This window comes from Gadus morhua, chromosome 4 (assembly GCF_902167405.1).
Source record: "Gadus morhua chromosome 4, gadMor3.0, whole genome shotgun sequence".
NCBI classification, from domain to species: domain Eukaryota; kingdom Metazoa; phylum Chordata; class Actinopteri; order Gadiformes; family Gadidae; genus Gadus; species Gadus morhua.
Window position 1 is genome coordinate 836,408 of NC_044051.1, and position 26,427 is coordinate 862,834.

General features: G+C 45.2%; 1 protein-coding gene across 1 annotated transcript; it reads left to right on the forward strand.

Moving 5' to 3' along the window:
• Positions 1 to 208: 208 nt before the first annotated feature.
• On the forward strand, positions 209 to 25,375 carry LOC115542915 (NACHT, LRR and PYD domains-containing protein 3-like). Its single transcript, XM_030355412.1, has 12 exons — positions 209 to 271; positions 400 to 477; positions 1,990 to 2,263; positions 2,951 to 4,832; positions 11,850 to 12,023; positions 16,324 to 16,497; positions 16,639 to 16,685; positions 18,585 to 19,151; positions 22,105 to 22,223; positions 23,729 to 23,816; positions 23,967 to 24,128; positions 25,308 to 25,375. Exons 1-12 carry the CDS (start codon positions 209 to 211, stop codon positions 25,373 to 25,375), a joined length of 3,696 nt encoding a protein of 1,231 aa, XP_030211272.1.
• The last annotated feature ends 1,052 nt before the right edge of the window (positions 25,376 to 26,427 follow it).

Genomic DNA, 26,427 nt, shown 5'->3' on the forward strand with positions numbered 1-26,427 from the left:
CTCCTCATCTTTCTTACTGGCCCTTCCAAGGTAGGTAACCCTCCCCGTTTTGATGTGAAAAAATGGCAGCGGACTTCCCTTGTATGCATCGGCATGATTAATTAATTAATTAATTAACTTTCTCAGGCAGCTCCGTTTCGAGGAATTGCTGCCGACCCAGTTCCGAGCAAAACGCTTGGCTATCCGGGATTGGTAGCTAGCTGGAACAATGTTCACCTGCCTTCAGCTCGCCAAAGCACAGCCTACTGTTCGGCAGGGCGTGGCGCAGTGCGTGAGTGGTGGGTTTCACGGACAATACACTGTCAAGGCTCTCACAGCTTTGCTTTCAGCCAGGGAGCGGATTAAACACGATATGGCTATGAAAAAGGTGTCGGACAATCACACTCGCCGGCTGCTTAGGCGAGAGCTCCTACGGAGGTAGACAGCAGCCCCCTGGACCGCAGCGACGCACCGATAAGGAGTGGGACACTGGCGTTGGTAGGACTTCTGTGTTGCCACAGAAACGTTGTTGCCTCGCCTCTAGCGGACCGAAGTCACTGCCAGGCGAGGGACCTGAAACCAACGCGCAAGTCCTGGGTCGCACGTACAATACGTCGGTGTCACTACCAAGCCAAAAAGGATCTTTCTTTTCCGGGTTAGGCTACGCGATCCAAGGAGGCTGTCCGCAGACAGACTCCAAAACTTACACTGGCAAGCGGATACCAATGCTGTAACCCACACACGTTAATCTAACACACAACCCCACACGGTACCTTTCACAGTGGAGATCAAACAATCAATGATTGCACGTCTACACCAGTGTTTTATAGTGGTGTGGGCGTGACCGGGCGTGCCGGTGTGTCTTAAAGCCTATCCACGGTCCTTAGCAGTCATGGGGGTTATACCCCGTACATATGGAATATGCAACGGAGTGGAGAGATGGTCTCGATACGATAGAGAACATGCTTAAATTAGACTTTGACAAAGTTTGGTGCGTCAGAGTTGATCAAACAGATTTATAATTCTGTGATTCTAGTTCAAAGCATTAGGGTACTCAGAGTAAAAACACATCAGTAACAAGGTACAATATTTAAGTATTATTTAAGGAAGTACATATATATTTTTTAATTTATCATGATAATTAAGGATTTAAAGCTGGAAACAAGTGAAATGCTCTCACCTAAAAACAGCCTTGTAAGAAGAATTATCTTGTCACTGTGAAAACTGCAGTGTGTGTGTGTGTGTGTGTGTGTGTGTGTGTGTGTGTGTGTGTGTGTGTGTGTGTGTGTGTGTGTGTCTGACAGTAAAACAGTCAACCCCATTTGGTCATTGTCTGTTCTTAATATAAGAGAAGGAAAAGATAACATGCTTAAATTAGACTATGACTTTGACAACGTTTTTACGATAGTGTTGATCATACAGATTTATAATTCTGTGATTCTAGTTCAAAGCATTAGGTTATTCAGAGTAAAAACACATCATTAGTTGTAATAGTTATATATATAACTATTATATAATTGTTATATAATATATATGTTATATAATATATATGTTATATAATAGTTAAGTTATAATATCTAATTAAGTTAACAAAGGACTTGAAAGCTTGAAACAAGTGAAATGATCTCCCCATAAAAATGCCTTGTAAGAGGAATTATCTTGTCAGCGTGAAAACTGCAGTGTGATTAAAAGGTGTGTGTGTGTGTGTGTGTGTGTGTGTGTGTGTGTGTGTGTGTGTGTGTGTGTGTGTGTGTGTGTGTGTGTGTGTGTGTGTGTGTGTGTGTGTGTGTGTGTGTGTGTGTGTGTGTGTGTGTGTGTGTGTGTGTGTTCCCCATAGACACCAAGAGAGGTCAAAGGTCACCAGTGCTCAGTCTCTACAGCAGCATCAAACAGAGCTGATCAAGGTGTGTAAATGTCCACCAAGACGTTTGACTTCAGCTCTCCATGAACATTAGAAAGCATCTCTTGTCTAGCGGGACGTGAATGCAGGAAAGATGCTTTTGATGTCAGTTAGTTCAGAGTATAGTTCTCCGTGATTTTTTTCTGTTCCAGAGGGCTGAGGAAAACGCACACGCTTTTCTAGACAAGGAGCTGAAGAAGCTCTGGAGGGTTCTCTTCCCAGATTACCCACAATGCTCAGAGAGTCAGAGGGAGGAGGAGGAGGAGGAGGAGGATGGTAAGAAGGAGGAGCAGAGGAGGCGCGCCATAGAGGGAGTGGTGGACATCACAAAGCTCTGCCTGATGGAGATGAACCAGGAGGAACTGGCCGACACACTGTGGGGCGGTAAGAGACTCTTATTCGGAAGACAGAAAATACTCTTATTTTGAAAGCAGAGCAGTAAGAAACTTATTTGAGACTAAATATACTGTTATTTTGAAAAAGAGGAAACCCATGCGGAAATAAGAGATAGAAAATGTAGAAATAGACTTTCAGGTATAATGGTTTGATCCAGATATGTAGGGTTATTGTGGGGGTATCATGTTAAAAAGTTTGATCCAGATGTGTAGTTTATTTTGGGGATATCAGGTTAAATGGTTTGATCCAGATATGTATAGTTATGGTGAGGGTATCAGGTTAAATAGTTTGATCCAGACATGTAGGGTTATTGTGGGGGGATCAGGCTAAGTGGTTTGATCCAGATATCTAGGGTTATTGTGGGGGTATCAGGTTAAAGAATGTCAAGCATTATACTGCAGATCAACTGCAGAATAACTCAGTTGAAGAGATGCAACACCATCTTGTTATATCAGCACAACAAGTCACTTGACACTGATTCACTATCATTATTACTATCATTCGACCAATCATACTGCTGTGAAAATATCAAAATAGTCCTGAACATTTTGAATCTGTAACATGTGTAACATGCCACTTAATATCACAAAAATGATAATTAAATAGGAAATATTGAACTGGTTCAACTGATGTCACCTTCCACTAACTGATGTCTTCTGTTGTTTTATTTTTTAGCATCTGATGCCGTCGATTGCCAACAAAAAATTAAGACTCATTTGCGGGAGAAGTTCAGGTGTGTGATTGAGGGAATCGCTAAAGCAGGACAGCGAACCGATCTGAATGACTTCTACACAGAGCTCTTCATCACAGAGAGAGGCTGTGGAGATGTCAACAAGGAACATGAGGTCAGACTGATTGAAACATCTTCCAGGAAACCAGCCAAGGAGGAAATACCAATCAGATGTGAGGACATCTTTAAAACCTTACCTGGACAAGATCAACCAATCAGGACAATAATGACAACTGGAGTGGCCGGCATTGGTAAAACCGTCTTAACACACAAGTTCACTCTGGGCTGGGCTGAAAGGAAAACCGACCAGGACATACACTTCACATTTCTCCTCACTTTCAGAGAGCTGAATTTACTGAAAGGGAAAGAGTTTAGCTTGGTGGAACTGCTTCATCACTTCTTCATCGAGACCAAAGAAGCAGGAATCTGCAGATTCCACCGGTTCCAAGTTGTCTTTATCTTGGATGGTCTGGATGAGTGTCGACTTCCTCTGGACTTCCAGAACAACCCGATCTGGACTGATGTCACAAAGTCCACCTCGGTGGAAGTGCTGCTGACAAACCTCATCAGGGGCGTCCTGCTTCCCTCTGCTCGCATCTGGATAACCACACGCCCTGCGGCAGCCAACCAGATCCCTGCTGTGTGTGTTGACATGGTGACAGAGGTGAGAGGGTTCACCGACACACAGAAGGAGGAGTACTTCAGTAAGAGATTCAGAGAGGAGTCGCTGGCCAAAACAATCATTTCCCACGTCAAGAAATCACGAAGCCTCCACATCATGTGTCACATCCCAGTCTTCTGTTGGATCACTTCTACAGTTCTGGAGGATTGCTTCAAAACATCCCAGATAGGAGAAGAGATGCCCAAGACCGTGACTCAGATGTACATCCACTTCCTGAGGGTTCAGTCCATACAGGCGGACAGGAAGTACCGTGGGAGAGCTGAAACAGATCCAGACTGGAGTTCAGAGAGCAGGAAGATCATTCATTCTCTGGGAAAACTGGCTTTTAACCAGCTGGAGAACGGCAACCTAATCTTCTACGAGGCAGACCTGGCAGAGTGTGGCATCGATATCAGAGCAGCCTCAGTGTACTCAGGAGTGTTCACCCAGATCTTTAAAGAGGAGTGTGGGCTGTACCAGGACAAAGTGTTCTGCTTTGTCCATCTGAGCATCCAGGAGTTTCTGGCTGCCCTGTATGTCTTCTGGTCCTTTATCAACACTGGGGTCAATCTGCTCAAAGAAGAACAGTTAATCTTCACCTATGGTGAAGATCAGATCCCTGCTGAGTGTGTTCAAGATGAACTCATCTTCTCCGATGATGAATTCAGCTACGATGAAGATGAACTCATCTCCAATGAAGATGAACACATCCTCTTCTATCAGAGTGCCGTGGACAAGGCCTTACAGAGTAAGAACGGACACCTGGACTTGTTCCTCCGCTTCCTCCTGGGCCTCTCTCTGAAGACCAATCAGATTGTCCTACGAGGTCTGCTGGGACAGACAAGAAGTAGCTCACAAACCGAGGCGAAAACAGTGTCTTATATCAAGGAGAAGTTAGGTGGTAATCTGTCTCCAGAGAGAAGCATCAATCTGTTCCACTGTCTGAATGAGCTGAACAACTGTTCTCTAGTGGAGGAGATCCAACAGTCCCTGACATCAGGAAGTCTCTTCAAAACACATTTCTCACCTGCTCAGTGGTCAGCTCTGGTCTTCATCTTACTGTCATCAGAAGAAGAGCTGGAAGTGTTTGACCTGAAGGAATACTCAGCTACAGAGGAGGGTCTTCTGAGGCTGCTGCCAGTGATCAAAGCCTCCAAAAGATCTCTGTAGGTTCACTCATAATAATGTATGACAATACACAACACAATATACCTGATAGTAGAAAAGAAGTTAGAACTAACAAAACATATCTGTAGGTTCACTAATAACATATATTACAATAAACCCACTGACCCACTTTTCTATTAAAGATAAAGACAATAACTTTATTATGTTAAAAGTGAAAGTTACACAGATTATTAAATTAACAATAAAGGATTGAATGTATTTCCATTAATAAAACGTATCTTATTCAATTTTTTAACACGTTGAAGCAACCAATAACGTAATAACGGCCAATAACGTAATAACTGCCAATAACGTATTAATTTAAATGTAATAAAGCCAATAACATGATAACTTGCCAATAATGTAATAACTTATTACGTTATTGGCGGGTTATTACGTTATTGGCTTGGAAATAAATACAAAACTTTTAAAATGTAATAACTGAGCCAAGGATGTAATATATGACCTATCACTTTATTGTATTTTCATCTCGTATCATGTTTAAATATCTGACCTTACAGTGACCCCTCCAGCCTCATACCCCCTCCAGAGGATGCCTTAAAGGAGCAAAGAGTGAATTTGGATTAATATGTAACTCTAAGGTTCCGCTATAGTTGAACTTCAAAAAGCTCACGACTCCATTGAAGCGTCTGCGTGGTCACGGAGTTGGGTACACCGAGTACTATAACGGAACCCTAAGGGTTACATATTAATCCAAATTCACTCTTTGGTCCTTTAAGGCATCCTCTGGAGGGGGTAGGAGGGTGGAGGGTAACTGTGAGGTCAGATGTTTAAACATGTGATGCAAGATGCAATAATAACGCTAGGTGTGACAGTTTCTCTCCAGAAATATAAAATAAAATAAAGTGATGCCTCATTTATTACATTATTGGCTCAGTTATTACATTTTCAAAGTATTTTTTTGATACAAGCAGCTAATAACGTAATAAGTTATCACATTATTTGCAAAAAGTTATCAGGTTATTGGCTCAACAACTTTATTACATTGTTGGCAAGTTATTACGTCATTGGCTTTATTACATTTCAATGACCTTACTGGCAGTTATTATGTTATTGGCCGCTATAACGTTATAGGTTGATACCCAAGTCCTTCAATACGTTTAAATTAAAAGATTTAGGTCATTTTAATCACCGTTCCTAACATATTGTGTATATTGTTAAGGTTGAATGGCTGTCATCTATCAGAGAGATGCTGTGAAGCTCTGGCCTCAGTTCTCAGCTCCAACTCCTCTAGTTTGAAAGAGCTGGACCTGAGTACCAATGATCTGCAGGATTCAGGAGTGAAGCTGCTCTCTGCTGGACTGGGGAGTCCACACTGTACACTGGAAACTCTCAGGTCAGTTTTACTCAATATCTCAAACAGTTACACCACACGTTCTACATCAGAGGACATTGAACAGATTAAAGTAATAAACATATAATAACATGCATCAAACATACAGTAATCTGAGGCCTCAGATGGGAGTTCGCCCTGCGGCTCTCCAAGAGCTCCGCTAGGAGAAGTCCAGAGCATTGGCAAAGCAAGGACCTCTTAAACAGTGTTTTCAGGATGCTGGTAACAGCTCTGCTCCCCAATAAAACTAGCATGGCTAACCAGATGGTGGTCAATAATAGATGGAAACCCTCATGTGTGTATCAGCGGGGGACGTAGCCGTGACCCTTGACTCCCACCCCTTCCCAAGGGGGTCAGGGAAAAGGTACAGACATCAAAGGGCAGTTCGAGAAAGAACGTGAGAATAGAATTTTACCATTACAACACACGCATATTAGTGTGTGTTGTAACACATTCTTAGTTTGTTAATGACGGTATGAGGTGTGTGTTGTAACACATTCTTAGTTTGTTAATGACGCTATGAGGTAGGGCTGCAGGATATATCGGCTATGTAAGATATATCGGCTATATAATTTCCAAGGGGATACAAGATTTGGCAATATCGTTTATATCAATATATGCGTTAAAATTGTCAGTTTCCACCTCGAGCGTCTGTGTTTGCCTTGGAGACTGTGTGAGCGCGACCCCTCCCCCTCCCACTCTGTCCTTCCGAACGTGCCGTGTGCAAAGACGCCTCATTCCCGCCCCTTCCGCCCCCTCACAACACAACAAGCATGGAGGATACCGGTGAAGAAAACGAGACGGGGGTGGGAGACGAAATTGTTTCAATGAGGAGCAACAACGGCTCCATAATATGGAAATGGTTTGGGTTAAAAAAACAGATGCAACAGCTGCAGGTCATCTGTAGAGAATGTCGCAAAACCGATGCGGCTAAAAGTGGAAGCACGACAAATCTGTTCCACCATTTACAGCAGCGGCACAAAGTGCAGTATAAGGAATGCGTAAAACTCTGTGGCTGTGCTGCTGCATCACCGGCCGCGACAGCTTCTGCTGCCCCGAAACCAGGGCCGGCGCTCGGCATAGGCTACCAAGGCGATCGCCTAGGGCGGCAAATGTGTTGGGGGCGCTCTCTGGTGGCACCCTTAATTAATTAATTAATTAAAATATACGAAACAAGCGAAATTAAACCAAACATGTTCCCAAATGGAACGGAGAAGGGAGGGGGCTGGGGAATTAAAGTTAGGGCGCACTGAAATAGAGTTTAGATTCTCTGCCCGAGCCAGACCCAACCCGACCCGATATTTCCCACCACTATCCTCGGGCCGGGTCGGGCCGGGCCTTTGATCGACGATCTTTATTTATTTATTTTTCATTGGTTTATTGGCCTAATCTGAGGAGAAATCTATGCCATAAACAGAAATATTATAGGCCTTTATTACACAGGTCTTTTCAATGCCGTGGAACGCTCCGTTCACTTGCATGGGTAGTTGTCCGGTGACTTGTCAACCCCAGCATCTTCCGTTGCTTGCAACGTCACCGTCTTTGCAGACAAATTATTTCTCTGCTGATCAACACTACGAATTCTGGTGACGAATAAATTGTAAAAAGACACACCACGTGAAGTTATTTTTTCGTTTTGGCAAGTAGCCGTGTAATAAGCGGGATAATGTGTAGAATGTCGCCGGTCTTTATCGAAAATAAGCCCTTTCAGGGTGAAGCAAGACATCTTCGCTGCGCCTCGGTGTACTGTTCGCCCTGGCGGGGCTTATTTTCCCGATAATGACCGGTGTTCTATACATTATCCCTTACATATATATTTAGCAGAGTAGGCCTAGTAACTAATGTGTGCAAAGTTACATAGGCCTATGTATTAAAAAAATTGTCGGGTTGAAGTTGGGCTCGGGCTCATAATTACAGTTAATGTGTTGGGTCGGGCCGGGCTCGGACAGAACGTGCACGGGCTTGGGCCGGGTCGGGCTTGACTTTTTGGGCACGATCTAAGCACTACATTGAAACCCTCACCGTAGTACGCAGGACAATGCGACAAAGCCCACTCTATAGAAAATATCGAGATGGATATAGCCATTCAGCCAAAAAATATCGGGATATCATATTTTGCCCATATCCTGCAGCCCTACTATGAGGTGTGTGTTGTAACACATTCTTCTTTTGTTGATGACACTATGAGGTGTGTGTTGTAACACATTCTTAGTTTGTTAATGACGTATGAGGTGTGTGTTGTAACACATTCTTAGGCCCAATCCCAATGTCCGGACTCATGGACTCACAGACTTTGCTGCGGGTTCTCGCGAAATTATTGAGGCTTGAGGGCTGTCCCAATGTCGAATTCCAAAGGGCGTGAGGGTTTTTAGTCCACACTTACCGAGCCCTTTCCGTGAGTCTGCATCAGTGCAGACTTCACCTAATGGAATTACCCACAGTTCAAAGCGTTGAGACGTTTACCGCGGAGACCTTAGGGAAATCCGGAAATTAGGAAGGTAAACAACAAGACGACGCTACTGTCAATGCGCGACCAGATGGGAATTTCGGCCTTTTTTCAGTGAGCCGGATAATTTGGATCAGCTCACCAACAAGAGCCGGCTCTTTTGGCTCCTAAACAGCTCTTCATATTACTACTTATACCTTTTATAATTCAGCCAAATGTTGCCCGTTCTGACTTATGACTAGTAGCCTATGTTTAGGCCAATAATCACCTAATTCAATACATCCTTTATACTATAAATTATTCAAAAGTAAAATGTATATTTGCATATATCATTAAATTGCTGTAGCCGATTGTTTTCATTGCATTTACAAAAAAAAACCTAAAAATTAGAATTCCTAAACCCGGCAAGTGTCAGCAGAATCTTTGTGATTAAACGTTGCCAAGGTAACATGTGCTCTTGTGAAGTTCTGTCCAAATCTCATATATCTCACCTATCTGAGCCCATGTGACCTCACACACGCGCTCACTTAGCACCTGAGATCAATGAAATCCTTAGTCCTTAGTCCTCAGGGCTCACTTTGGGATTGGGCCATAGTTTTTTTAATGACGGTATGAGGTGTGTGTTGTCACACATTCTTAGTTTGCTAATGACAGTATGTGGTGTGTGTTGTAACACAGTCTTAGTTTGTTAATGACGGTATGGTTAATAACAACAAAATTAATTTCATGTCATTTCAAACCAATTGCCACACTAAAAATGTAAATTGATTTCAGCTCTGTGCATTTGACTAAAGGCGAGAGCTTTGTAGGAACACTACCCAGGATGGCTTGGTTAGCTGATTGGCCAATCAGATTTGTCTTGACGCGATTGCGATTCAGCCTACGCTGGCGCGTTACGTGTACACGTGTCAACGAAGATAATGTGTTTATCAAAATACTAATTTTAATGCAGGCCCAATGGAAAATGTAATTGAGTAAAGAGTAGGGTTCTAAATCAAATATTTACTCGAGTAACAGTAAAATTACAGACTTCAAAAAGCAACGTGAAAAGTACTCGTTACTGGAAAAAAATACTTTTTTACTGATTTGCGTTACCTGCAACGCGTTACTACCCACCACTGGTGTTGTAACACATCCTTAGTTTGTTATTAACGCTATGAGGTGTGTGTTGTAACTGTAGTGGCAACCTATTTCCTACTCTTGCAAGGACGTACAATTTCTGTACTCGTGCTTTTCGTCGAAGAAGGAAACGAGGGCCGATGTAAAAGGAAAAAATGTGGCCATTTATTCCCAAAACATAATCCACATTGAACAAAAAGCAATCCGGTCACCTCAAAATAATTGACAGCAAAAAGTAAGTTTCGTATGCCTAAATTAGGTTTAGCTACGTTAAGCTACGGTCAGAAAGGTGGTTGCTGCCGTCCTGCTGCGAACACTTAATAACAATGCAGAGACGCCGACAGTTGCCCACATGGCTTTACGACACTTTACTACGATTAGCTGTGCTTAACGGCAGTATCAATTTGTGGCAGGGCAAAATAAGAGCATAATAAAGCCTAATCTACTGAATAGACATCAATCACATTAAGATAAAACAATATATCAGTTATGATTAATTATTATAAATTAAAGCAAAATATATTATTAACAAATAAGGCAAAAAAAGCAAACATAAGCCTTATCCTCTCCATGGCTCTAACAGTAACATTTATATTCTGCTTATCATATAATCAGACAGTAAGCTTTACTGTAAAGTTCTTAAACTGTAATCAGAAAACGCGGTTATATGCTAGTATAGACCCTAGAGTATCTGTGGTATAAAGGCGGGGATGAATTTCAAATGATCAATATGTACACTGTATCCTATAAATACTTCCATGGAACAGATGGGCAACGTGAATAATAGATACGTGTGGACTGATGGAGAGATAAAAGTTTTCCTTGCTCTCATCGAAGAAAAAAAGATTACACATTTTTTAGATGGAAAACAACTTAATTCCACCATGTACCTAAGAGAGAGCATGTTATCAAAAGGATAAGAGAAGTCCTGGAATGCGTGTAGTTTTCCGCTGCAACCACTTGATGGAAACACACTTGATTCGAATTTCTTTTTTGCGAACATTCTAAAGATTCGCTTCACCTTTTAGATGGAAACGTGACTAGTAAGGTGCACTTCAGAGTTGTTTAGTAAAGTTAAATAACGGATTTTTCTTTTAACTAAAGGTTATCTTAAATCCAGAGCCGGACAGTAACGGAGTACATTTACTTGAGTACAGTACTTAAGTACAATTTTGAGGGATCTGTACTTTACTCGAGTATCATTTTTTGGGAGTACTCATGACTTTACTCAAGTACATTTGAGAGGCAAATATTGTACTCTTTACTCTGTTACATTTCTATCCATAACCGTGAGTACCCGTTACTCCTTCTGAAAAATAAAAGGAGAAAAGAAAAATCACGGAAACCCTCAATTTGTTGTTTCCCTCTCAAACGTGATTCCCTCTCAAACTGATTAGGACAGCCTTCAGCCTATCAGCAATCACCTTGGCTTTCCGCCAAAGCCAACTCCATGGTCAGAATTAGATGAGAGACGATTGTTGATTTGATTGATAAAAAAACGGAGAAACTCACACATACATAGAATTGTTAGCTGAATTTTCTTTTCTGATATTGCATATTTATGAAAGCTGAGCAATTGTTTTTATGTTCTTGAGTATACTGTTATACTGTATACTATTGTGCTATTGCCATGGTAAAAAGATGAAAATTACTTGATTTTACTTTCAATTCCTTTTACATTCTCCAAGGTGTTAACATTTTTCATAACTCCATGTAGGACGTTTCTATACATAAATGTAAGCACTGTGGCAGTAGTAATGCAATATTTAGAAAACATACTCTTGTACTCTTGATACTTAAGTAAAAGTACTGAAGTACTTGTTTTTAAAAGTACTTAAGTAGACATCTGACTGTAGTACTTTTACTTGTACTTGAGTAAAATTTAGCAAGGGGTATCTGTACTTTTACTCAAGTAAGGAAGCTGTGTACTCTGTCCGCCTCTGCTTAAATCTTTAGTTATTTGACATCTAAGTGTCATAATTTAAAGATCTACTGTATTGACATTTAGTTAAACTAATAAAACATGTCTTATGAGAAATTTCAAATAAAAAAATTAATCACAGTTCCTAACATGTTGTGTTCATTGTTTGTGTGAAGGCTGACTGGCTGTCATCTGTCAGAGAGATGCTGTGAAGCTCTGGCCTCAGTTCTCAGCTCCAACTCCTCTAGTCTGAGAGAGCTGGACCTGAGTACCAATGATCTGCAGGATTCAGGAGTGAAGCTGCTCTCTGCTGGACTGGGGAGTCCACACTGTACACTGGAAACTCTCAGGTCAGTTTTACTCAATGGTCAAACAGTTACCCCACAACTTCCACATCAGAGGCCAGTTATAACCCAGCTTATAACTCAGTACCTGTGAGGACCATATCCATGACTTTGTATCATTGGAGATGTAACACCTTGTTGTTTAGGTGGATATTCTAATACATCCATATGCCTGCAACCTTTCAATTATAAATATAAAATAAACTCAAAATATAATACCATTGCCCCCCCACTGTCCCCTGTATAAGGGACAGTGATAGTTTAGAGCGGGGTGAAGTACAGGGGGTCTTTGGAGGGTCTTACCCCTAGATGGACACCTCAGACCCCCTGAAAGCCTCAAAATAAACATTTTGGAGGGTCTCTGGAAAGAATGATTTGAAACTTGCAGTTGTCAAACAAAACGTGTTTTAAAGCTTACTATTCCAGTACTCATTATTTAAATAGCTAATTCTTTATTCACAAATCTGAATAGGATACAGAATAACATTGTTATATTGTGTACTCAGTGAAGAGACAAACTCATTAAAGCTCTATTCATTATAAACTAATAGATAAGGAAAGCCAAGGATTAATACATGTTAATTGATAGTTAAGTCCAGCTGTATTTCAACAGCTGTAAGCAGTGGTGTAGTGGTTCTGGGAGAAGTATGGATACTCGTAATGTCTTAAAGCGCCCTGTGTTATAAACAGTAACATTAAGAATACTCTTGCATCTTTAGTGCACCCATAAATGGGCCAGTAATGTTGGCACATTGTCACTGAACTTGTCACTGAACACTGACCCTAGAGTATCTGTGGTATAAAGGCGGGGATGAATTTCAAATGATCAATATGTACACTGTATCCTATAAATACTTCCATGGAACAGATGGGCAACGTGAATAATAGATACGTGTGGACTGATGGAGAGATAAAAGTTTTCCTTGCTCTCATCGAAGAAAAAAAGATTACACATTTTTTAGATGGAAAACAACTTAATTCCACCATGTACCTAAGAGAGAGCATGTTATCAAAAGGATAAGAGAAGTCCTGGAATGCGTGTAGTTTTCCGCTGCAACCACTTGATGGAAACACACTTGATTCGAATTTCTTTTTTGCGAACATTCTAAAGATTCGCTTCACCTTTTAGATGGAAACGTGACTAGTAAGGTGCACTTCAGAGTTGTTTAGTAAAGTTAAATAACGGATTTTTCTTTTAACTAAAGGTTATCTTAAATCCAGAGCCGGACAGTAACGGAGTACATTTACTTGAGTACAGTACTTAAGTACAATTTTGAGGGATCTGTACTTTACTCGAGTATCATTTTTTGGGAGTACTCATGACTTTACTCAAGTACATTTGAGAGGCAAATATTGTACTCTTTACTCTGTTACATTTCTATCCATAACCGTGAGTACCCGTTACTCCTTCTGAAAAATAAAAGGAGAAAAGAAAAATCACGGAAACCCTCAATTTGTTGTTTCCCTCTCAAACGTGATTCCCTCTCAAACTGATTAGGACAGCCTTCAGCCTATCAGCAATCACCTTGGCTTTCCGCCAAAGCCAACTCCATGGTCAGAATTAGATGAGAGACGATTGTTGATTTGATTGATAAAAAAACGGAGAAACTCACACATACATAGAATTGTTAGCTGAATTTTCTTTTATGATATTGCATATTTATGAAAGCTGAGCAATTGTTTTTATGTTCTTGAGTATACTGTTATACTGTATACTATTGTGCTATTGCCATGGTAAAAAGATGAAAATTACTTGATTTTACTTTCAATTCCTTTTACATTCTCCAAGGTGTTAACATTTTTCATAACTCCATGTAGGACGTTTCTATACATAAATGTAAGCACTGTGGCAGTAGTAATGCAATATTTAGAAAACATACTCTTGTACTCTTGATACTCAAGTACTTTTAAAAACAAGTACTTCAGTACTTTTACTTAAGTAGACATCTGACTGTAGTACTTTTACTTGTACTTGAGTAAAATTTAGCAAGGGGTATCTGTACTTTTACTCAAGTAAGGAAGCTGTGTACTCTGTCCGCCTCTGCTTAAATCTTTAGTTATCTGACATCTAAGTGTCATAATTTAAAGATCTACTGTATTGACATTTAGTTAAACTAATAAAACATGTCTTATGAGAAATTTCAAATAAAAAAATTAATCACAGTTCCTAACATGTTGTGTTCATTGTTTGTGTGAAGGCTGACTGGCTGTCATCTGTCAGAGAGATGCTGTGAAGCTCTGGCCTCAGTTCTCAGCTCCAACTCCTCTAGTCTGAGAGAGCTGGACCTGAGTACCAATGATCTGCAGGATTCAGGAGTGAAGCTGCTCTCTGCTGGACTGGGGAGTCCACACTGTACACTGGAAAATCTCAGGTCAGTTTTACTCAATGGTCAAACAGTTACCCCACAACTTCCACATCAGAGGCCAGTTATAACCCAGCTTATAACTCAGTACCTGTGAGGACCATATCCATGACTTTGTATCATTGGAGATGTAACACCTTGTTGTTTAGGTGGATATTCTAATACATCCATATGCCTGCAACCTTTCAATTATAAATATAAAATGAACTCAAAATATAATACTATTGCCCCCCCACTGTCCCCTGTATAAGGGACAGTGATAGTTTAGAGCGGGGTGAAGTACAGGGGGTCTTTGGAGGGTCTTACCCCTAGATGGACACCTCAGACCCCCTGAAAGCCTCAAAATAAACATTTTGGAGGGTCTCTGGAAAGAATGATTTGAAACTTGCAGTTGTCAAACAAAACGTGTTTTAAAGCTTACTATTCCAGTACTCATTATTTAAATAGCTAATTCTTTATTCACAAATCTGAATAGGATACAGAATAACATTGTTATATTGTGTACTCAGTGAAGAGACAAACTCATTAAAGCTCTATTCATTATAAACTAATAGATAAGGAAAGCCAAGGATTAATACATGTTAATTGATAGTTAAGTCCAGCTGTATTTCAACAGCTGTAAGCAGTGGTGTAGTGGTTCTGGGAGAAGTATGGATACTCGTAATGTCTTAAAGCGCCCTGTGTTATAAACAGTAACATTAAGAATACTCTTGCATCTTTAGTGCACCCATAAATGGGCCAGTAATGTTGGCACATTGTCACTGAACTTGTGCTGCTTGGCCAGGATTGTCTTTGCATCAGTCCTGGCCCACAGACTATGGGGTGAGACCACTACATTATTATGCATTCTGAGTGAACTATTGCTGATTCCTTAGTCCATCCACACATGGAAATTGGACAACTACTCTCACCGTGTAAGTAGTCTATCGGCCAGTCTTTTATTTAGTAAACTGTCTCTTGTACCGATGATGATGGCCAGAGTGCTGCCATTAGAAAATTAACATTATTTGTCAAAGGGGGTTTGCAAATATTACTGCAAGGTATTGTATGTTACTTATCTTAAATGTATTTTAAGTTTCACATGAATACATTTTAAATTCTAATAGATTAAGTTGTTGTTGTGAGCACTGCTTCATACAGTAGGTCTGAACATCACTGACTGCTTTAATGAGTCACTTAAACCGTTAGAACGTAGCATGAATCACAGGAAGGCCTGGGTCCGTGCACTGATCTTTCATTTGTTTTCTGGCGTTAAAATGTCGTCACCTTTTGGGGCCATCACCAGTTTGCACCCCTGATAATAATACTTTTGATCATGTTAGTGGTTTCCCTGATTGATCTATAATCTAGATGGTAGTACAATCTAACCCAGTTCTAGGTAAAGGTGATACTTTAATCAAGTGAAATCTAAAGAAGTCAAAGTCCTGTGGTTGAGTGGACCTCGCTCCACAGCGGAATAGAGACTAGGGCTTGGGGCTCTACAATGCTGATGTATTATGTGGCCGTTGAATACCCGCTTGTTTCCGGGAAGGCCTTCTTCCAGGGGTGGCGCTGTGGCAAATGGTCCCAATCCAAATGTGGAGTGGTTTAGAAAACCTTACGTATTATGTGTGAGAAGCTTTCTCTTGGCCATCTTGAACCGCTGGTCAGAAGGAGCTCCACACATCCACACACACCTCGCCACCGGTGTCCCTTCACTGGACCAGGAAGTGCTTCATAAAAGGACTTTCTACGTCACCAAGGAAACGCCACTTGTGTTTGGAGTAGGCGTCACAAACTGGTTGGCAGACTGGAAACACAGGATTTTACACACACGTGTGTGTGTGTGTGTGTGTGTGTGTGTGTGTGTGTGTGTGTGTGTGTGTGTGTGTGTGTGTGTGTGTGTGTGTGTGTGTGTGTGTGTGTGTGTGTGTGTGTGTGTGTGTGTGTGTGTGTGTGTGTAGCTTGTCTGGTTGCCTGGTCACACAGGAAGGCTGTGCTTCTCTGGCCTCAGCTCTGAGCTCCAACCCCTCCCATCTGAGAGAGCTGGACCTGAGCTACAATCACCCAGGAGACTCTGGAGCTGCGCTGCTCTCTGCTGGACTGGAGGATCCACGCTGGAGACTGGACACTCTCAGGTATGGAGAGGACAGCTCACCACTGCTAGATGAAGTGGTTTGAAGAGGCAGCTGTAACTCATGCAGTGTAGAACGTTATGAGACGGCAGATGATGAAGGTGAAGGTTTCAACATGCTGCTCTCACTTTGTTTCCCCCCCAGTGTGGAGCACGGTGGAGTGTGGAGGCTGAAACCAGCTCCACAGAGATGTAAGTGTCTGTTTGATTCATCACATCACACACTCACTATTGAGATGGAAAGTCCGTCCACACAGCAGGAGGTGAGGTCACATCCTACTGGGAATGAAGATGATGGCTGACATCATGTATCTTACGTATGTTAATACTGTCCACCATCACGAATCATGAAGCTAACATCTGGGCTCGGGGGAGGGGGGGGGGTGAGAGGAGGGCCTGATGGGGGGGGGTGTGGTGAGATGGCGGACTGATTGGGGGGGGGGGGGGGTGAAAGGGGGGCCTGATGGGGGGGGGGTGAGAGGGGGGCCTGATGGGGGGGGGTGGTGGTGAGATGGCGGACTGATGGGGGGGGGGGTGAGAGGGGGGCCTGATGGGGGGGGGGGGTGAGAGGGGGGCCTGAAGGGGGGGGGGGGGGGGGGTGAAAGGGGGGCCTGATGGGGGGGGGACGACGAAAGGGGGGCCTGATGGGGGGGGGGTGAAAGGGGGGCCTGATGGGGGGGGGGGGGGGGGGGGGTGAGAGGGGGGCCTGATGGGGGGGGGGGGGGTGAGAGGGGGGCCTGATGGGGGGAGGGGGGTGTCGAGTGGGAGGGGAGGGGGGGTGCTGAGGAGGGGGAGGGGGCGGGGGGGTGACAGGGCTGAGGGTCCCGGTCCGGTTCCTATAATGCAACTTAATGTAACAATAGTGTAACTATAACATCACATGACCCCCCCCTCCCGACGGCGTTGAGGGGGAGGGGTGGGGGGGTGCTGAGGGTCCTGGTCCCGGACTATAATGAAATAATGAAACTTAATGTAACATTAGTGTAACTATAACATCACCCCCCCCCCCCCTCCTCACATGGCTGAGGTTGGGGTTGGGGAAGTGGGAGACATCTGGGGGAGGGGGAGGGGTGAGAGGGGGGACTGAGAGGGGGGCCTGATGGGGGGAGGGGGCTGAGGGGGGGCTGTTGGTGGGGGGGGTGTGCGGGAGGGGGCTGAGGGGGGCGTTGAGTCGGAGGGGAGGAGGTGGTGCTGAGGAGGGGGAGGGGGGGGCGGGGGGGTGAGAGGGGGGCCTGATGGGGGGGGGGGGGGTGAGAGGGGGGCCTGATGGGGGGGGGGGGGGTGAGAGGGGGGCCTGATGGGGGGGGGGGGTGAGAGGGGGGACTGATGGGGGGAGGGGTGAGAGGGGTGCCTGATGGGGGGGGGGGTGAGAGGGGGGTCTGATGGGGGGGGGGGGGGGGTGAGAGGGGGGCCTGATGGGGGGAGGGGGGTGTCGAGTGGGAGGGGAGGGGGGGTGCTGAGGAGGGGGAGGGGGCGGGGGGGTGACAGGGCTGAGGGTCCCGGTCCGGTTCCTATAATGCAACTTAATGTAACAATAGTGTAACTATAACATCACATGACCCCCCCCTCCCGACGGCGTTGAGGGGGGGGGGGGGGGGGGGGTGCTGAGGGTCCTGGTCCCGGACTATAATGAAATAATGAAACTTAATGTAACATTAGTGTAACTATAACATCACCCCCCCCCCCCCTCCTCACATGGCTGAGGGGGGGGGGGGGACCTCCTCCCTGAGGTTGGGGTTGGGGAAGTGGGAGACATCTGGGGGAGGGGGAGGGGTGAGAGGGGGGACTGAGAGGGGGGCCTGATGGGGGGCGGGGGCTGAGGGGGGGCTGTTGGTGGGGGGGGTGTGCGGGAGGGGGCTGAGGGGGGCGTTGAGTCGGAGGGGAGGAGGTGGTGCTGAGGAGGGGGAGGGGGGGGCGGGGGGGTGACGGTCCGGGTCCACTATTGTTACTACTATGTAACAATAGTGGAACTATAACATCACATGACCCCCCCCCCCCCCCCCCCCCCCCCCCCCACAGAACAGTACCAGTGATGATGATGAAGATGATGAAGAGCGGTTCAGCAGCTCATCATGTCTGGTTCTCCCTCAGATGCCTGTGACCTCACACTGGACTCCAACACGGCCTACAGACGACTCTCTCTGTCTGAGGACAACAGGAAGGTGACGTGGGTTAGAAAGGACCAGTCGTATCCGGATCACCCAGACAGATTTAACTCCCATCACCAGGTGTTGGGTAAAGAGGCTCTGACTGGCCGCTGTTACTGGGAGGTAGAGAGGGACGGATGGGTTGAGATAGGAGTGACATACAGAGGAATCACAAGGAGAGGAGGGGGTGGTGACAGCGAGCTTGGAATGAACAACAAGTCCTGGACTCTTTATTGTTCTGATGATGGTTACTCTGTCTGGTACAACGGTAGAGAGACAGCCCTCCCTCTCCGCCCCGCTGGCTCCACCAGAGTAGGAGTGTATCTGGACCGGCCTGCTGGCTCTCTGTCCTTCTACAGAGTGTCCCCAGGTGGAGGAGGGTCCTCAGACACACTGACACACCTCCACACCTTCTGGTCCTCCTTCACCCAGGAGGACCTCCTCCCGGGGGTGGGGGTGAGGGTAGTGGGGGGGGTGGGAGTGGAGTGGCGTGATGCCTCAGCATCTTTGTGTCGGTTGTAGAAAAAAAAAGCTGCCTCTCCGCGACACACACACACACACACACACACACACACACACACACACACACACACACACACACACACACACATACACATACACATACACACACACACACACACACTCGGTCCTCGGGGTCGGCAGGGCCTCAGTGTCTCTGTCTAAGTTATAGTCTCTCCCTCCCTCTCCCTCTCTCTCTCCCCCGTCTCTCCCTCTCCCTCTCCCTCTCCCTCTCCCTCTCCGATTCTGAGGGGGAGGGGGGGTGACGGACCCTCAGCCCCGTCACCATAATGACACATTATTATTATTATGTGTCATTATTATGACACATTATCACACATGCAAACACACACACACGCGCACACACACATGAGGGGGTGGGGGGGGTGAGGGTGCGCATACGTTACACACACATGCACACACACATCATCTCCTCATTGAGCCCACTTGGTTCACCTGGAGACCACTGGCCTTCAGAACGCCACGCCCAATTACCAGTTGGTCTCCCTCACTGCTCTCCTGTTCAGACTCAACGGGCAAAGCCCTTGAATCATGTGTGAGGGCATAGAGAGGCCTCAGGTGAGCTCTGCTGGGTTGTAGAGGAGCTGCTCTGGCCTGATCTGGATCGGAGGGGGGGTACAGACTGATGTACATGTGTGGGATGGCTCAGCGGGCTGGGTGGGTCTATGTTGTCTCAGATAGTCCAGATGGCACTGCCATTGGTCCTTTCTGTTATCATACTCTATGTGGTCATCAAGTTATCTCCCTGTGTGTTTCACCGGATGACCGCCCCCCAACCGACCCCCCCGGGGACTGCCCCGATCTTGTTGCCCCCCCTCAGGGTAGCTGTGTTAGAGAGCCCCCCCCCCGTCGTAAGGTCTGGTGCCCCAAACTTCCCCCCGTTTCTAAGGCTAAGCCTTTCTCTGGGCCCTTTAGTGTTGTTCAGACCAACAGAACCACTTTACTGCTGGGGACAGTGAGAGCTGTCAGAGGAAGGTGGAGCTCCACTGCCCAGCAGAGGGCGCTGTCTGGACACTCCATTTCCTTTATTTTACAATTTAAATCTGTTTTGGTTTAATCATGAGTTACCTAATGAGTGTTTTATTTTTTAATTAGCCTACACCTGGCTTACTTGTGGATGATGAGTATACTTTTTTCATGTTTGCTATTGCCTTTTATGCTTCATTTTGTTGATTCATGTAATTGTTAATTGTTTACCAGTAGATAAACTGAATTGTCATTTTAAAAGATGATCTTTATCTACGTTTAATATGATCAAGAGGGAGGATTGTAGAATGTTGGTGTATTTTAGTGTCTCTCTGTGTTCACATCTCTTAGTCTAGGAACAGGCCAGTGCCTCTCCTACTGTACGAGGTGTTATTTCCAACACTCTGCCATTTGTGATGTCCCAACAAGGACGAACCAACCCTGTCGTCTGGGACATAGCCAGGGCCATATACCTTATCAAGGGAGACTGTTATTTTGTTATTCACGCTTTCTTTCCTATAATACTGGCCCCAACCCTTTGGTTTGGTGATGAGGGATGGACAGCCAAGGAGCACGTCTGGAGACTGCTCCTCACCTCCTACACTGAGACTATCCCACCTAAGTCTGTACCTGTGCTGTATGACATCCTCCAATAAACCTTCTATTCAACCCTCGGATCCAACCTGGCAAGTTGCTTTGATTTCCAATTCAAGAATTACTACTACGAGGGAGAAATACACAACGCAGAGTCTTTACTCTGCGTAACTTATCACCGCTGTATCAGCTGTTCTTTCCCAAATAATTTAACCAACGTTATCATTTACCCTATTACGAGATTATGTTTTGGAAGGTTGGGATATAACCTGCTTTGCTCGAGTTTATCGTTATTAATATTTTCATGCATGTTATAGCCTACTACTGCTGTTCATTCATGCAGCCCCTATGGAAAACATGTTGCAGTTTCGCCCTGCCGTGGTACGTCCAAATAGCAACACCAACTGCGCTATCCACTGGTGCCCTTAGACACGGTATTTGTCGGTCAGTAGCGCAACTGCTTTAGCGATCTGTAAGACAGCACCATGGATCATTTGCGCCGGAACACGCCTCTGCTCTTCGCCGACACGCCTCTCAGGGCGCAAGTTTAGCGGCGCAGGTTTTCTGCGGGGGGACAATCGGCTCACCCAGGAGGACCCCCTTCCTGGGTTCTGGGTATGGGGGGACCCCTCAGCTTCAGTGTCTCTGTATCGGTCTCGCTCTCGCTCTCGCTCTCGCTCTCGCTCTCGCTCTCTAGCTCTCTAGCTCTCTCTCTCTTCCCCCCCCCCGAGTCGGAGGATACACACACGCATATATTAACATCAACATACATTCCACACACACGTGCCCACACATGCAAACACACATGCTGTATAAATAAACATATGTACCGACACACACACATATTAACACACGCAATCACATATAAACACAAGCTTGCACACACACACACACACCCTGTGTGCGTGTGACCCTGAGGATGAGGATCATCTTCCTCAGTGTCTCTGTGTTCACCGATACGAATCGGTATCCGGTTGGATTAACGCAGATGCGACCACATCGATACGTGGGCCCCTGAAACGATTTGAAATGACCAAGAATCTGTCGATGCACCGATTTAGACGTTGTTAATTGGTGGAGTGAGCTTTAGCCTGATACCAAGACAGCATTGTCCACTCATTTCATTACGTTTCCGTACGGATCCGGAAAATGAAAAACTAAAAAAAACAACGCGTGTTTGTGCCTCTGTTTGTGCATGGTGCGGCTAGTCTGCTGTACTGCTGCGTCCGGAACGAGCGAGTGCAGCCAAGTTTCCGTGATGATCGTCACGCAACAGTCCCGAGAGTGCCGATTCTCCTCCATCAATAACTCCAATTCGTCCGTTGTGTTGACCATGGATCCGGTCTGACGGGCTGTTTCCTCAGCCTCACTAGTCGACCCGCTCTGCATCCCCGCTTCTGCCTCCGTTCCCTACGCCGCCTGCGTCGCCCCCCAGGCCCGACAGCAGTCCAGGCAGAGCACGGTGGTCTGGCTCTGTCTGGCGGTATGTTGTGAGGCTGCATCAACTCTGCACTGGTGGATGTAAGACCCTGGGGTCGAGTGCTCTGAGCTGCAGCGTCCGTGCGCTCCGCCATCGCCATGACTACCAAAATACTAAATAGACAAAAAAGTCTGGTGTAATGTCGATTTGACGCGCAAATCCAATGTTCATCAACTCTGCACAGGCGTACGCCAGTCTTAACCCACTCACACGTGTTATTTCACACACACAGAACCACACATTCAACAATATAAAGCTCCGGGCCGCAGCGTCTGTGCGCGGAGCCATGGCAACAACAGTCAGCCGGGTTTTAATACCCATTTAAATGTGATTTCTGAAAACAACTGTGTTAAGGAATAAACAAACTGCATTAATGTGGTGCAAGGTTGTAATAACACAGAAAAACAAGTTTACTTGAAATAAACGAACACACATTAACGGAGAGGGAGAGGGAATACAGTAACCAGGGGTCGGCAACCTTTCCACCATGCAGCGCCAGTTTGACATTTTCTCGTTAATGTGAGCCATAAGAAACAATATATTAAATATTAAGATGAATTGTATTATTTCCATACAGTCCTCAATCACGCGTCAACATTTTTGTTATATTGCAACATGGGCTTACCAATCATTACATATATCCCATCTTAAAACACTGCTTTCAGAAACTCATTCAAAAACTTATTTGCACTGTGAGCAATGTAAGAAACACATCATATGAGAGTGTTGGAAACATCCACATCAATATCTCTAAAGACATGTACAGCTATGCAAAAAGCATGTGAAGGCCATGCATACAGGCCACTTGCAACAATATTTTAAATATTTTCTTCTCCAATAGGTTTAAAAACGTTTAATTGATTCCATTTCAGAACACTGCTTTCAGTAACTCATTTAAACATATTTGCATTGGTAGGAAATGCCCAAAACAGAACAAAGTGTGTGTGTGTGTGTGTGTGTTTCCATGTACGTTTGTGCGTATGTAGGTGTGTGTGCGGTGTGTGCATGTGCGTGCTGTATGTATGCGTCTGCCATGCTGTGCGTGTGTGTGAGCTGCAGGCTGCTTGGCACATGCGCACCTGAGTAACTTGAGTAACTGGTGCAACAGGCCTGCTATTATACAATAGCAGGCCTGTGTCCTATTATAGTAGTAAAATATAAATAAATATATATTCATATAGATATATTTCAATGTGTCCTGTCTGGCTGTGATTTAATGTTCCCTTTTCAAAAGCAGATTACTGCACATGTCAAATACATATTCCTGCCCTTTACAAGCACAAAGTGGACAGTAAAAGTATTTAGAATCTGAACATGTATAAATGAACAAGGGCATTCATTTAATTTCATTCATTTGCACCGGATCCCCTCCAACAACACACTGACCCCATCATGCTGCTGCTGCCCGCGGGCCGTCTTTACTGACGGACGCCTGTCACCTGTCAGGTTCCCTCCTATCAGAACGTCCTGACGATGACGTTAGTCACCAGGACCACATGTTCCTTCAGGTACCGTGGATCACTGAGAGCACCGTGAACAAGAGGAAGGGTAGGGAACGGATCAGTGGGACTTTAGGAACACCCCTCCCCTCTGGAGGTACTGTGGCGGTCCCGGCCGCGTCGTGGTGTTCCGGGGGGCCGCCGCCCCTCCCATTTAGCCTCGGGGGGGGGGGCACAAAGGGCCCTTCGAGGCCGTCCGGCTGTGCGTCACGCCGTGTGTGTGTTTCGGTGTCTGCGTGTGTGTTAGATAAAGGGCGCTCTGGGGGCCCGCGGGTTGTGACCGAACAACCCCCCGGCTCTCGTCTGGCCCCCCCCTCGCCGCCCCCACCTTGGCGTCAGAAGGGGGATGTGGCGGTACCCCCGGAGAACTACCGGCCCGCAGCCGACGGGCGGGCGGGCCGCGAGGAAGGTCCAGGAGTCTCCGTCACCTCTTCATCAGGGAGGATATTACCACACATACACATACACACACACACACACACACACACACACACACACACACACACACACACACACACACACACACACACACACACACACACACACACACACACACACACACACACACACACAACAGTGGAGCCTCCGTCACCTCTTCATCAGTGTGTGGAGGGAGGTTATTTCCACACAGAGTAATATCCCTCTCACAATAAAATCTCTCTCTCTCTCTCTCTCTCTCTCTCTCTCTCTCTCTCTCTCTCTCTCTCTCTCTCTCTCTCTCTTTGGGTCTCTACCACCTAGTGACAAAGTAGAACCAAATTGATAAACATAAAAAAAGTAGGTCGCCCACATGGTAGCCATGATTCTGTTTATCTAGTCGTCTAATCCGTTGACCAACTCTTTCAACAAACTTCTGGACGCGACTGTCACTGAACCTTGGTGAGCAGGAATTGGTGAACTGTTGATAGCAAACATTAGTGGCGCCCGGTTAGCCAGCGAACAGAGATTCATCAGTGATAGATCAGCTGCAAAGAGGGTGAATGAAGACGGGTTCTCATGTCTCTGCATGTGACTCCGAGTCGTCCATGTCTAACAGCGTGTTGTGTTGCCGGATGTTCAGCTGACCTATTGACCTTTTCAAAGGGACCACGGCCCTCACCATTCCTTTATCTTTTTTATGGAGCAGTGATTTCATATCCCATTCATACGTTCTGGTGCAGCAGTTAAACAATAATAATAATAAATGAAATTGATATAGCGCTTAATATATGGTACTCTAAGACGCTTTAAATATTGCCCTATCAAAACTATGTGTAGGTGTGCAGTTGGCTTTCTGTTCATTCTGTATCACCACTTCACCACTAAATGTCCTCGACCAGTACACCAAACACACTGAAACGGACGGTGTTGTGCGTTGCACTCTTGTTTTTTCTCGTGTCCTCATGTGTGAGGGCATAGAGAGGCCTCAGGTGAGCTCTGCTGGGTTGTAGAGGAGCTGCTCTGGCCTGATCAGGATCGGAGGGGGGGTTACAGACTGATGTACATGTGTGGGATGGCTCAGCGGGCTGGGTGGGTCTCTGTTTTCCCTCTGGATAATATAGTCCCTACGTCATATCCCAACCCTTGTAAGCCCACCCCCCTAAACCAGCCGGAGATTCTATTAATCTGAGCGACAAAGATGAGCGCATATCGGGCATCAAGTGTGAACAAGTGTGAATGACCCTCACGGTCGAACCTCCTGATGTACAAATGCGGAGAAAAGACAGAGGACAGGTGTAAAAACGGCTAATAACTTCATTTTCAGCCTGTCCAGATGAACTGAATTCTCATTTAAATGGTGATCTTTAAACTACGTTAAATATGATCAAGAGGGAGGAATGTAGAATGTTGGTGTATTTTAGTGTCTCTCTGTGTTCACATCTCTTAGTCTAGGAACAGGCCAGTGCCTCTCCTACTGTACGAGTTGTTATTTCCAACATTCTGTCAGTGATGTCCCAACAAGGACGAACCAACCCTGTCGTCTGGGACATAGCCAGGGCCATATACCTTATCAAGGGAGACTGTTATTTTGTTATTCACGCTTTCTTTCCTATAATACTGGCCCCAACCCTTTGGTTCGGTGAGAAGAGGGATGGACAGCCAAGGAGCACGTCTGGAGACTGCTCCTCACCTCCTACACTGAGACTATCCCACCTAAGTCTGTACCTGTGCTGTATGACATCCTCCAATAAACCTTCTATTCATAAAAAAAAAAATTCTGTAGTGTTTTTCATTTATCAGTGCAATTACTGTCCTGTGAGTTTTGCCAAAATAGGTAACATTGGTGTATTTTCAGAACTCCAACAATGTTGCAGTATCAACTATAGGTGTACAGTACGACTCTGTGGGATTGTGAGTTTAGCCCATTGGAGCTCATTGGATAGACCAATATGCATTGTTTCCTATTCTGCTACGATTGAGTCAATGCAATATTTATATTCTATGTTCCCAGTATTGTATTACAATATGACAACAGGGCCGTGCAGAGACCTCTGAGGGGCAGGGGCGCTGATTCAAGAACAGCTTTAGTATTACGTCAACTTTGATACAACCCTTTCTGTAGTACTGATACTGTCTGTAAAACTACATTTAGTTTGAGTAACGGTTGCAAGGTAAGGCCCCGTGTTTCATTTTTAGTTGTACATTTAGGTTAAACTGTGGATTTAGTATTATGTAGAATGACCCATTGTCTGTAGGGATATAGTATGGATACTACGATGTACGATCGT

Coding starts and splice junctions, on each gene's coding strand:
- LOC115542915 (XM_030355412.1), top strand. CDS start 209: ATGTTCACCTGCCTTCAGCTCGCCAAAGCACAGCCTACTGTTCGGCAG. Junction 23,817..23,966: donor AACACCCCTCCCCTCTGGAG/GTACTGTGGCGG, acceptor CGTGTGTGTTAG/ATAAAGGGCGCTCTGGGGGC. Junction 24,129..25,307: donor GCGGGCGGGCCGCGAGGAAG/GTCCAGGAGTCT, acceptor CCCCTAAACCAG/CCGGAGATTCTATTAATCTG.